We start from the raw sequence: 13889 nt of genomic DNA, 5'->3' as shown, positions 1-13889 counted from the left end.
AGGATCTCTCTGCACACAGAATAGATCCAGAGAACACACTTAGAAATTTCACTTTTAAGCTTTGTGATTTCCAAAGAGTATAAAAGATATACCAAACAAAAGAGAAATTCATTTCCTGAACGCTAAAATGAGTAGGACTGGAAAATACTTTGTCCAATATTCAAGTGTGTATAAATATCACAGTGTAAGCAGTGACCAGTATAATGTACTGTGATAAATGCTCTTTCACATTCATTGAATGGCTAAAGTTTTCCCTAATGCTCTCTGCCTAGGAAAACATCCAAAATCTGGGATCTGACAGCTCAACTCCATTTTAGAAAGAACATTCTCCCCAAGTCATGGCATTGGCTTCCATGAGAGTTTCAGTAGAAGGGAAAAATATGGCAAGGCAAATTCTAGATGCAGGCAATAATCACTATTTGTTAAGACACTTGGAAATTTATCTCCTATATTAAGAACTGTGATAGAGAGAAAATGTAGCCTTGAGATTTAGCATTTTCAGTGTTGTCTTTGATTCCCAGACAGAAGGAGCTGTGTTAATTTTTATTTTTCATTCAGAAAGTATTTGTTTATGAAATGGCAAAATAATGTGAATACACAGTTGCCAGGAGGAGAAAAGATATGGATAATGTGTCTCTTCTGTCTTGGCTTCATTCAGGGACATCTGTGACTTCATAGACAGATCAGTCTTCAAAAAAAATCTCCTGCAATAACTCTCTAATCATGTTCCTTAGTAACAGCATATGTGTGAAAATCATAGTCTGCTTTTTTTGGTTATAAAGATGAAAAGTCATTTAGAAAATATGAAAATATCACTGTATCAGTACTTAAATGCTACCCAATAACTCTGCTTCCACACACATGTATTTCCATATATGTATAATTTGAAGCCTGTTACTAATGATATCAAACTCAGTGCAATGTTTAGGGGATTTAAGGCCTCTTTAAATATGGGAATTTGACTTATTCTGGGAATATTTGGTAATTTTTCCATCTAAAGATGCAATTTTTATACATGTTCCTGAGTAGAATAAAAACCTGTAAAAAATAAAAAACCAACTTGGAAGTAGTAGAGGTAATCCACAATGCCTGAGCCTTGGGACACTTGAGGGAGTCCCTCTCTATTTACTGCAGAAACAGCTGTCATTCCCCAGTGAGATTTGGAGCTGTGGAAACTGTGGAGGAAAAGTAGTCATCCCTAGTATATTTAAAAAAGAAGACACTTTTGACTGGAATTCCTGTCTGAGTTTCTTGATTCCTAATGTCCTGAGAGAGTCATTTTCAAATTAATTGTAATATGCAAACATATTGCTTGTACACGATAGTGATTTATGGTAATTGGAACGCTGATGGGAAAAAGTCCTTTTAGACTATTTAATGAGCACCTGTGAAATTATGGAATGCATGCACGAGCATCCCAGGTATTTGCCCGAGAGATTTTCATTCCACAGCTGGGAGATTTGGGCATCATTATCTAGATATAAATTGAGAACCTCTTTCAAGAGGAAGGCAGGTACTTGGAACCAGTTCATGGGGCAGCTGGTGTTAATAATGGCTCAACCGTGTAAATAAGGAGCTTAAAATGTGGCTGTATTTTATTATTTATTAGTATTTATTGTAATTTATTGGTCTTGTTTTGAACAGTGGAATTAAATTTAAGAGGAGTTCCTTCTCAGGATAAGGAAGAAATCCAGCACCATATGTTGTGCCAATGGCGCTCTCTGAGATACAGCGCTGACACATTCCTTCCAAGGCCTCCAGACATTTTGCAGCACTTTTAGCACCAATTTCTGCAGTAATGACTAACTTCTGCAGGACAGAAAATTACATTTCTTGGGAGGCTATGAAATTATCAGGAAATGAAGGCAATGTTATCCAGGAAGCCGATGGGTTAGCAGGACGTTAATGCCAGAACAATTAATACGCAATGAGAAATAAATCAGCTGGAACAATATGGAATAAGCAGAAAGCATTCTTGTGGTGTTTTTATGATGCTGAGATTGTAAACATTCCATGTCAGCAGACACAGTGCTCTCCCTTCCATCCAAACACAGATTTTCCCCTGTATGTTTTTTGGCTGATGTTCTCGGGAACAGTGATAACTGATTCCGGTTTCATTGAGAGGAGTAAAGCTGTCTGTAATCAATCAGTTTCTTCACTCTGGCAGTCTTTGCACCAATGTTTTAATATGAGGAACCATTGTATATAAAGATGAATGGGTAAACTGACACTAAGCAGGGTTTGTTGTTGGATTTGTTTGTGGTTTTTTGTTTTTGGCAACTGAGATTTTTAAAACAGGCTGTGGAGGTATTTGTGTAATTACTTCTGTGTGGTTTTTTGCTTATACTTCCATTATCCTTTGCCTGGTTTATAAATGGGTGAGCAAAGACAAGACGCAATTAAGCTCACAATCAAACAGAAAGGGAGCACAATTCAACTCTCTTTTTCTTGATGTATTAATTTTTGATGTTTTGTATTTGTAGTAGCATTGACTAGCTGGACATATTTGTGCTTTCTTCACTTGGTGCCCTTTCTTCAGGGCAAGGGTCTGAGAATCTGCAAGAGCGAGGTCTGACACACTCACTTCAAAAGGAGGGTTTCAGCATAATAAGTAGAAGCTCAGTCAGGAGGGGTCCTGGTTATCCCTCATTTCTGCTGATTGTCAGAAGTTATGTTGATAAGGCTTGGGCCACGGAGTGTTACACTGCCTGGAAGTGTGCCTGTGGCTTCACAATGGTGAAGGTAACAAATATCTTCCAGGAAAAACCCAGCCTTGTAAATAGCTCCTGGTTGCTTGAACAAAAACAGCATAAAATTGAGTATCAGAGCAGTTTGTTAAGGAAAAACGATTTGATTAAGCTTACTTAATATACTGCTGTGCCTATAACATTAATAGTGACTTCTTTATTCTTTTTCTATTTGTTCCAATAATGAAGGAATCATCTACATGCTGCAGGTCATATCTGTATTCTTAAAGATGCTTTCATGTACGAAAGTCCAGCTGAAATAGCAAATCTGACCTCCACAGACAAGTTTGATGCAGCCCTGGCCATTCACCTTTATAAAGGAGGCAGACTTCTGCAAGGTAATCCTCTTTCTACTGTGCAATAAAAGTACCTCTTAAAAAAGTACTGCAAGGGAAGAGAATGAATCCTAACTGTTACAAATGGCTATAAATGTATAAACCCACACAGAATACCCTTATTCTGTTTATCCACTTGAGCAAATGTTCCCAAATGCTACAAATCTTTCTCCGTGGGAGATCTGATACAGAGAGGAGAGAGCTAAGTAAATGTACTTTTAAACCACATAGTGCTTTTCGTAATTAAGTACTTTAACTGCACCAAGATAAGAGCATTATATTAACATTAGGATCCTTTCAGCAAATGTGCTCTTCCAGAGGACAATGGCTTGGCTAAGTAGGGCTGGGGTCACATGGAAGAAAGCAGAGAGGCTAATTTGATTTTTTTGCTCAAAAATGAGTCAGGGTTTTTTGACATGAAATAACATTCCTGTCATTCCTGTCAGCTAAACTATAGGAGACAGGATGTTATCAGACAAATAATAAAATTTTCTTTTCTCTCTAGCCATGTAGAACAAAATTTTAGCCTGCCATTAATGATGCACTAGAAGCACTGGCTTTCAAAATTACAGGCACCGTCACCTACTGAAAGTGCAAGTGTGCATCTGTTTTTGAGACCACCTTTGTATTGTATAAATCTGTGTGCTGGAATAAAGGCACTTAATTTCATACTTTCATCAGCTCTCAGGGTGCGTTCTGTTGTCTTCATTTGGAGACTTCAGGAGTGCCCCCCCAGTTTGTTCTGGTGGGTTTGCAGAAAGCCTAAATTATGATGTCTGGTGTACCTGGGTTTCTTTTGTTCCAAAGGAGCTCTGATTTCAGTAGGGACCTAAAATACAAATACAACAAATTAACAACAAAATAAGTCTGTAAAATGAGCTCTGCTAACATATGAGTTAAGACTTGTTGGAATATAGATATGATTGGTTTTTTGACAAGACCTTTAATTGTTTTGGAAGAGGCTTTTGGAAAGTCTGAGAACCGTTTTTTTGGTTTTTTGGTTTTTTTTATGAGGACCAAAAGATAAAGTTGAATTTTAACTGTTTATTGGAGTAAAATTTTATTGGAGTTTAACTTGCATGGCAATGTCCAAACGCTGCTGCTATAAGCTTTTCAAAATCCCAACTGACCTGAAAAGCCTGATACTTTACAAAAGCTCAGTAATTTAAATAAATCAGTTACACTGTTCTAAAAAGTATCAGCAAAGATACTGAAAGAAAAAACCAAAAATCTGTGAAAGGCAAGACAGTAATAATAAGATTGATGAGATGATCACAGTCAAAGGGTAAAAGTTATTGCAGGCTTCTTGGAGGAAAGAAGTAATTCAGGGGGCATTCCTGACTCCTGTAACATTTAGACATTTAGTGATTACACTCATCATTGCTGCCATAATACCCATCTGCTGGGCCTCATCCTGGAAATTTTGTTTACATGACCAGCACATGTAATAGATGGCATAATAGTTATTTACTTTTTAAATTTATTAAAGAGGTGATACATATTTTATATGGTATTGCAGACAGTCTGTCTCTTGAGGATTAGAGGCAGTGGTGCTTTGATAGTGCGCATCAATTCTCTCCACCTGCAAACATTAGAGTATAATATCAACAAATACCAAGGAAATTCTCCAAGTAGCCAGAATGGTAATTAGTCTTTCATTCTTTTTGCTTGCTCTCTCATTTAGTAATGAGGAAATTAGCAATGCTAATGAACCCTGATCTTACAGCTCACATAACTTTCAAAGATAAATGTGAAATATATAGTACATTTTCTGTCTTTATCAACATACTTTGTTTCCCATTTGGTTTGATGTCCTGTGAAAGTGCATAGTTATAGTGTGGGGGGTTCCAGTGCCAAAAAAACCAAAAATTCAAGTTTCTCCAGGTTTCACAGATTTTTGCTCAGATATGTGGGTCAGCATTATCAATGTACTTTTTCACTCCTAGTCATTAGCTTGACATGCTGGCCAACTTCTCACTGCAGTCATTGCTTTGCAGGTAGCAGAATTCCTTTTGGAATCATCTTTGGTGGGACAGATGTAAATGAAGATACCAAATGCCAAGAGAAGTGCCAGGTAATGGGAGCAGTGCTGGAGGAAGCCAGGTAAGAGCATTTGTGGAAGATTTATGGCAGGAAATTGCATTTTTGTAGTGGCAGATCTTTTAGGGAGTCATGACAAGGGAGTATTTTCAGGGTGTTTTAAAGTCTGGAAAAGTTCTAGTGACATGTCAGTATAGGCATCAAATGTAGTTCAAGAACTGATCATAAACCAGAGGAAATTACTAAAAACCAAAAAGATTTTTGAGCATTTTTCATCGTTTCAACATCCCCAGAAAAGAAGTTTTCTCCTGAGTGGTCCAAAGGTTTGTTGACTTCAGCAGTGTTTGATCATGGCCATGGTGGGGGAGGAAACCTTTTTCTTGTTGGAAACAGCAGCACAGAGCAGGATGGATTTTGGGTCAGGCAGAATCTGCAGCAGGCTTCTCTCTGCTGGGTTTATCTTTGCTGATACCACTCCATGTTCCAGCTATTATTGGCTCACTTAGCACTGGCAGAGATGTGCTGCTCTGTCTGTAATCCCCTATAAAACGTGGTAAGTAAACAGATTTTAAAGACAGCGCTTAATCACACTCATTGAAAAATCATTAGGGCATGTTCTTATGTCTCAGTGTGACTTGGAGGTGAAAGCAACTTAAGGTCCCACTCAAGAAAAAGTTTATATACTTGTTTACTTTTGTTATCAAATAATCAGAAGTTATTCTTTAAACAGGTCTGAAGGAAAAGAAAAATATATCTAATGTGTCACATAAATTTCAGCACTGTGCAAAATGAAAAAGACATAAAATCGGGATCCCTGAGTGTGTCCATTTGATCCATCTCTGTTTAAAATATTCATATAGCTGTCACAAGCACAGCTGATACAGCTAACATAAACCCCATGCTTTACTGAATGTTTTTTAATGATTTTAAGCTGGGAACCTGAAGTATACCTTAATAGCTTGAATTATCTATGATATTTCAAAATACATTACTGCATCCTTATGCAGTTTACAATATTTTCTCTTCTACAGGAAAAGTAACTCAGTTTTCTAGAAGTTATTCTGAATGTACCTCTTCTCCAGTAGTATCCCTGGTATTATTCATTGCATAGTTATGAAAAGAAACATTGATTTTTTTTTTTTTCTTTATTGATTGCAGGGTTCTAAGCAGAAAGCATCATGAATTGTAGATTACTTGTCCAGTACAATATACCACCACATTCCATAAAACAAAGTATTGAACACTGTCTAGCATTATGAGTGTTTCATTTTTAATAAAATTCCTCTAAATGGTGCTTGTACTCCTCTAGGGTAATTTTTTTTTCTGTTGAACAGCATTTTGTAGACTTAGAAGCAACATCTTTTTATGCTTGTTAATGTGAGGTATTGAGAGTATAATTGCAAAATCTGGGAAGGGAGCATGTGCAACTTGACAAAACAAGCATTTGCAAAAGCTTTAGTAACCTTAAAGCTGTCAAGTTGTGTGTGAAATTCATTGCAGTACCATAAAGCACATCCTACAGAACAAATGTGAGGGAATAAGGTTTGTTTTAACAAACAAAAGTAGGAGTTATAATTCAGCATTTATGGGAATTCTAATGAATGATTGTGATTTCATGCCCTCAGATTATAACACAACACCTCCACCATGCCCACTACAGTGGCAGCCCACTACATGCATATCTCAGACACCCCAGTTTGTTACTCACTGACAGCTGTGACTGCTTAGAAACAAGGTGAGAACACTGGGGAAAGGTTTAAAATCCCTCTCCATTTGAATTAAACTCAGCTGCAGACTGGGCTGGGTATTGTCAAAGCACAGTATGAAATGAGGTGCAGTTCAGCTCCCTCCTTACGTGTGTTCTGGTTGTGAAAAGGGCTCCTGCAACCTGCAGTGAGGCAGGAGCAGGAAATGCCAGATTCCTACTGCAGCTGTGTGCATTGATCTGGGTAAACTGGCAGCTGTTCCCATTATTTGGGGCTTCTCTTACTTTGAGAAATCCTCACTTCACCTTCCCAAGAGCTCTGAGTTGTAAAGCCTGAGGAGCTGCCATTGGTTTAACCACGATTTTCTGCTGAAACAAGTGGAAAGCCTGCTTTGCCTTTCATCTGGGATCAGTTTTATAAGCCTCTGATCTTAGTTCTTATCAAGATTTTTTCTGAAGTACTTTTTTTATGTTTAAACACTTTAAGCAGATTGCAAAGCAATGCATTTTTGTCCATTTACCCAGGTTTGCAGTGGCTTTCACAGTGAAACTGAAGGAGCTGGCAGCAGCAGAGTGGGTATGTTTATGTGATGGTGGTTATGCTTACAGTATTAGCAACTCTGTGTCCTCCTGAAATGTTTTCTAGATAATGCTAGAGAATTGCAATAATCTTCATTGTTTCTAGTCCTGCTTTTCCTTTCAGAGAAAGCGTTTCATGTTTATGTACTTCAACAGGTCAAATGGATCTGGCATTAAAAGCTGTTTGGTGTTAGAAGAGAGTGTAGAACAGTGTAGGAAGTGCTTCTCTGTAACATTTTAAGCAAATCATTGTAACTGAATCTCTCCTGATGCCAAATTGTTTCTTTTTGCATCGTTTACTAAACTATATGCTGACAAAATTCCTCTAGACAGCATTAGTTATACTCAAGAATTTGGAAGTGTAATTTGAAAATACTTGTTTTGTCAGCCCTGGAAATAGAATGAACTTCTGAAGGTGAACTGCAGAGGTAAGTTAGATTTGCTGTGCTGAACCACAAAAGTGCCACGAGCACCAGATCCAGCGAGGGGCAGGAACCATTTGGGATAATGGTTATTTGGGATAAAACCAGCAAGGCAGGACCTTCCTGCTGCAGTGAGGTGTTGGCTCCACTCACCTCACCTGGGGAAACATCAGCTGAAGCTGAGCAATAAATGCAAGAAGCTGAAAGTGCTTGGTATCTCTTCAGTTCTAATTTGCATTATAATATAATCATTAATGCACTCTTGCCTAAAAAATCATCCCTGAGAGTAGAGCTTGCACAACACAGCAGTACAATATACAACACCTTATTTTGGTATGAACTGATTTTTAAAACCTATTTGCATTAAAAGGGTACATGACCAGACATAGGATTTGGTGTTTCATTTTACAAATGTAATATGATTTTAATAGTTACTACAATGAACTTGATGATGGGTAAATGTGAAAGGGCACAGCTTCTGTCATAGATCTTAAGCAAGAAAAGGACAGAAGTAACAGAGTGTAAGGAGAAGAAACAAAACTGAACTTTGAAGGCATTTCAAAATCAGCACCTCAAATGCTTTTAAGTACCAGACTTTGATTTTACCTAAACACTTGTGTACTCTGGGCCTGTGAGACTAATTCAGTGTTTTGGAGGTCTGTGGCAGACAGGGAATTGGAGGCAAATCTGTCAAGTCCTAAACTGAACTCCCACCTGCTGACCTGTGCCTTAAATGCTGAGGTGTTGAGTTCCTGTTCTGCTGGGCCTTCATGTAAAGGCTGAGAGCAAATGCCACAAATTTGCTTTCAAGCAGTGAAGAACATGAACCCATCCTTCCATACACAGGTCACGGGAAATTACTGCATTTTACATGTTAATTCACACTACTATGAACTGCCTTATTCCTCTAATGTGGGCTTTATTAGTCAAGATACTCAATTAAGAATTTAAATTGCAAACATGTAAGCAATTGCACTGCACTCAAAGGCTGTATCTCCCTACAAATTCTTTTCTATTACCCTTAATTATGAAGTATGTAACCCAGCACTTGCAATAATCTGTATTCCAAGTGAGTTTGAAATACTGTAAAAATCTTGTGCTTAAGGTCAGTGTTTTATTTCAGTAGCATAAAACTGGTGCAGAAGAATTACCTAAGCCAGTTTTATCAGCATTCAATTTCATTTTCTGTTCTCCTCAAGCCCATTTAAAATAAAGAACATAGGAGAAAATTGATGTGTAAAGTGTGAACACACCTCTATGCCCTGCCCCACAGTATTCCTGCTATTTTCTTCTTGATGATCCAAGCCCTGCCAGGATTATATTTACTCACCGTGAGCCATTTGAGGGCCAGCAGGGCATGAAAGAGGATGCTTTTAACTTAAACTTCTTTTTGAACCTCAGTGGTTTTAGGGAGCTAAGGGCCTGTCTCAGCCAGCAGAGGGGAAGGCAGAGCTGGGCAGGTGCCCCCTGCGAGGGCAGGGCTGGGGTCTGCTGCCCCTCTCTGCTTTTCCCACTTCTGTTTTCCTGTGTTTCTCTGTCTTGCTCAGTCCCAGCTCTCCCACTTGTACTGTGAAGTTAAATTCTGAGGCTGGCCTCCAGCTCTCAGTGCTGGCCCTGTTGTTTGCAAGGGGTTTTTTATCATTGGCAGATCCTGTGTAATTCAAAATGTTAGAGAAAGTCCAGTAATAAAAGTCATTTAAGTAATAAAATAATGTAATGATGTATTAAACTATTTTCATTATTTTTAAATCCTTTGAACACAAAAGCTCATGTAGGTTCTGAAGGACAAAGTCCAGGGAATATCCTCAGGCTTCCACTGTAGCACAGAGTTGGTTCTCCCCCACTTCATTCCCACGTGGATTTGCTGCTTTTTTGTGTCGTTTTTGTGACATTGTTCATTCTGATTCTCAGGAACCACCTCCTTCCCATCTGTGAGCTGCCTGGAGATGACTTTTTAAGTGACCTCTTTTATTTCAGTTTCTTTCCCCAGTTCATTTTTAGTAACTACAGTGCCTGGGCAGGGGACTGAGGGGCAGCCACATAGGAGCAATAGGGAAAACCAAAATCTCTGGAATTTAAAACAAAATTACTTCTGTGGCTTCCCATTTTCTGAGCTGACTGGTTCAAGAATTGGTTGCTTAGAATTTTGTTTCAGAATTAATTCTCTTTTCGTTAAAGAAAAATGTATTCCATAAATCCACAGTTGGAGTTACAGAAAGATATTGAAATAGGAAATTGCTTCTTTAATCACCTAAATTAAATAACTAGCAGAGTAGCACTTCAGAAGTGATTTTGGAAGTGTAGTAATTACCTCTTTTACTACAGCTATTTTAAAGTAATTTATTTTGTAATTTTTATTTGTGAATGTTCTGCAATAACTACCAGGCACCACTTTTCCTGTACAGGCAAGTCTAAATATTTGATAGCAGTTTCTGAAACTGATATAAATTTTATTATGGATAAATATAAACTGGATTTTCAAAACCAGTCTTTTCAGACCAACAGGTTTTTTGGGAACTAGAGTCAATTTTCAGCTATACAGTTGAAATTTGTTTTATTCCAGGAAAATAGGATAATGATCATAAAAGAGGATACAGAGACAAACTAAAAAATATATTTGTACTAATGTGGTAATTGTGTTAATTCCAAAATTGGTTCAGTGATACTGTAAATGGTCACAATAAATGTAAATTACATTGCTGACTGTTGGCCTCTGGTGTTACTTAATGTATCTTTCTGATAGTTTGTTTTGATCTTTAATAGTTAAAAGCACACTGACGTGTATTTTGTTACTCTTTAGTTGTGGATTTTTTAGAAGATTGAACAGACATTTTTATGTTGAACTATGAAAGTTATTTTTCTTCTCCTTCTCTTTAAAGCCAGATGCTAGGAAGAAAATATATGTCCAAAGTCAAGGTAGGAGCTTTGAAATACTGATTAAGACATCCAATTTCTTTGATTCATGTGTTTGGTACCTGTTTGTGTATCTGCCTTCTTTGCCCTGGACGTATTTTCCTGAAATGGGCTGGGGTTTGCAGTCCTGCTCCACTGGAGTTGGGTGTTTTGCCACTGACATTAATTGAGGCATTTTTTCAGTCTCTCAGCCAAAATTTTCCACTCATTTGGTGCTTTTATAGAAGTTTCCCAGCTGCCTTACAGCAGGAATCAGAAAGGTTAGGTGACACTGAAGGCAACACTGAGATTTCTCCAAACTCTACAGAAGTTTTTCGTGCTGAATAATTATTTTCTGAAACTCCGGACTCCTTTAAATGCTGTAAGTTGGATTTCCAACCTAGTGACAGCCAACAAGTACGTCACCCAAGGTACAGCACTTACTGAGTAGTCCAGGAAACACAACTCAGTATTTTAGGTGTGATGACCTAATTTCCTAATATTATTTATTTAAAAATAACTGTCTGTGGGTTCCAAAGCTCATTCCATTTCATGGATTTCACTTTCAAAGAAAATAACATTCTTTTCCAAACTGTGCTGTTGAAATAACTCATTGTGGAGGCTGTTTAGCCCATATTTAGTTTATATTTAAGTCTCTTGTGAGGTAACAGTTAACTAAGAGATTAAATAAATTAATAAAATAGTTTCATTATTAAAATAATTAATCTTTAACATAAGGCAAAACAAATATATTAATATTCAGGATAAATTAATATTTAATTTGTATGTAAATTTAATTTACTTCCTTTTATATTAAGGGCTCTGGGTCCCAGCTGCCCTGTATCTGTTTTGGAGTAATGTGCTCCCTCAGATAACGTTATCTCATGTGGAGTTTTAAAAGGCCAAATTTAGCAGAGTTGTGTTGCTGAAGAAGTTCCAACACTGGCTGATTGTACAAGATTTTCCATGGAATTTCAATCTGCTGTGTGTGGAAGGGTTGCACAGGCAACCTGACATTGCTGGGGTGAGGGAAGCTGGAGATGGGAATTCAGCGTGCTTGGCAGAAATCTGCTCTGCTAGGCTTCAAAAAGCCTTCAAGAACCACAGCTCAGCCAGCCAGGGGACATTAAACATGGGATTCTCTTTTTTCAACACAGGAATTAAGACTGCACCTAGTGACACATTTGACTGGTACAGATTTCTACAAAATTCAGGTAAAACTCACTTTTTTCCCAGTGTTTGCTGTGTTTATTCTTAATCGGTGTCAAGGATGAAAGAAACTTAGAATCAGAGTTTAATTACATAATAAAGTGCCTTAATTAGATGAAAAATGGCAGAATAGCAATCAGATTAGCCTGGTTCATCAAGTACTCAGACTGCCTCCAAACTTCTGGGGTGGCCAGGGCTGAACTGCACCAGAAGTGGTCACAGCCTGTGGGTCGGTGTCCTTAAAGGTTAATTTAGACCACAGCACCAATTCCTGAGCACTCTGCTTTATTGTGTGACAAACTGGGGCTGCCTTCAGCAGTGGAGAACTGCTGAAGAGGAGAAATATGTGCTGGTATTTTATTATTTGGTCTTGAGCTAGAGCCTGTCTCTGCTCTCACCAAAGCAAGTAAGGCAGGTGACCTAATTCCGAGTCACCTGATGCTGGCAATGCTTTAATCACTTCATTTTTCCCCAAAAGAATGATTTATAGGCATTTTACCCTGGTAAAAATGTTTCAATATAATATTCATCAGCCTGATCTCTGATAGTACAGCTGCTCCCTCTGTTACAAATGAATCCTCACCAGTCAATGGCATTATCACATCAGGAAATGTGTGCCATTAGTCAAAGGCAGTGTCAATTTTAAATTGAGCATTGTGAGGTTATTTTGTTCTCAGTAAATCACAGCACACAAGCACACTGCCACTAAGATTAATAATTTTTTGAGGTGAAATGATTTGTCACTTGCTAGCACAGCCTTAGTGTTGATTTGATCTCTTGTCCAACCATTTTGTGATTAAATGAGAAGACAACAGATTGAGGAGGGGGAGTTTCCCCCTAAAGTGAATTTCTAATATATTAGAGGCAGTTTTTTGCCTAATGTGTACTAATGCAAAAGTGCAAAATAATTCATAATGTACATGAAAAGCAAACTAAAATGTGACTCTAACATCTGTGCCTTATTAAATAATAGCTTGAAAACTGGCATCAGATTATTCAGTATTGTTTTTATGACTGTTTCATCTCATTTATCTTCTCTGCCTTGTGCCTGTGTCCATCTCTGGTGGCAGCCTACAATTTCCACTGCTTTTAATATTGCACATGGAGTCAGGCTTTTTGGCTGTACCTTTGTGCTTTCCAGGGACTAATTAGGAGTTCCTACAGAATTGCTTTTCTGGGCATTTGCAGTTTCAAAGTGCTTAAAATTCTACTAAGCTTGGAGCAAGTGGTAGAAAACTATCAAAACCAGGAGGCAGTTTTGCTCAGAAGGATGTGATTTGGCAGTGTGGGCTTGCACAATGAAGTGCACTCGGAAAGAGTGTGAGCTTTAATGCAGATAAAGCTGTCCAGTCTCCTTCAGCTCATGGCATTTGTGATTTTTTTTTTTTCAAGACTTTTTTCATTATATTCTATGCTATATCTGAAGGCATTTAATAATTTTTTCGGGGGAAATCTTTCTCCAGATAACACTTGCCTGTATCTTTAGCAGTACCCTTGAACATTTGTCAAATTCAGGATTCCCAGGACAGAATGGAAAGAAGCAGCACGTGCCCTGCAGTGCAGATTTTAATGCATTTGAGACATCACTGTTAAACACCCTTGGTGTTCAGGGCATCAGATTATTCTTTAAAATGAAATAGGCTCTTCAGAATACTTCTAGACTTTTTCCCACAGAACACACTTCTTATGAACGTTCTTTGTACTGCTTTTTTTTTTTCAGAGGAAACATTTGCTTGTGTTAAATATGACACCAATGCAGAAACAGCCTCTTTACATCAGTGTAATGGCTTCCAAAAAAACTTTCTGGTAGCTTTAAGTGAGTGGCAGAATGCCTCAAATGCATTTTATGGTGGGAGACTTCCAGCCCCCAAATCTGAATGGTACTAAACCAAACTCTAAGGAAACCCCCAGCTTTTTGTACACTCCATCTGAGAGTTTGGGTGCTAACGTAAATAGCAAT

At 37.9% G+C, this 13889-nt stretch overlaps 1 protein-coding gene across 2 annotated transcripts in view; it reads left to right on the top strand.

Moving 5' to 3' along the window:
* GLT1D1 (glycosyltransferase 1 domain containing 1) overlaps positions 1-13889 on the top strand; it is a 43490-nt gene that overhangs the window by 4628 nt on the left and 24973 nt on the right. For both annotated transcript variants that reach the window (XM_039560897.1, XM_039560898.1), the window contains exons 2-6: positions 2937-3085; positions 5080-5185; positions 7353-7404; positions 10708-10744; positions 11878-11934. In XM_039560897.1, the coding sequence (XP_039416831.1) occupies positions 2937-3085; positions 5080-5185; positions 7353-7404; positions 10708-10744; positions 11878-11934 (401 nt within the window). The remainder of the gene's footprint in view (positions 1-2936; positions 3086-5079; positions 5186-7352; positions 7405-10707; positions 10745-11877; positions 11935-13889) is intronic.

Source organism: Corvus cornix, chromosome 15, assembly GCF_000738735.6.
Source record: "Corvus cornix cornix isolate S_Up_H32 chromosome 15, ASM73873v5, whole genome shotgun sequence".
Classification (NCBI taxonomy): Eukaryota; Metazoa; Chordata; class Aves; order Passeriformes; family Corvidae; genus Corvus; species Corvus cornix.
Note: the sequence above shows the minus strand (reverse complement) of the source record. Positions and strands in the feature narration are given on the sequence as shown.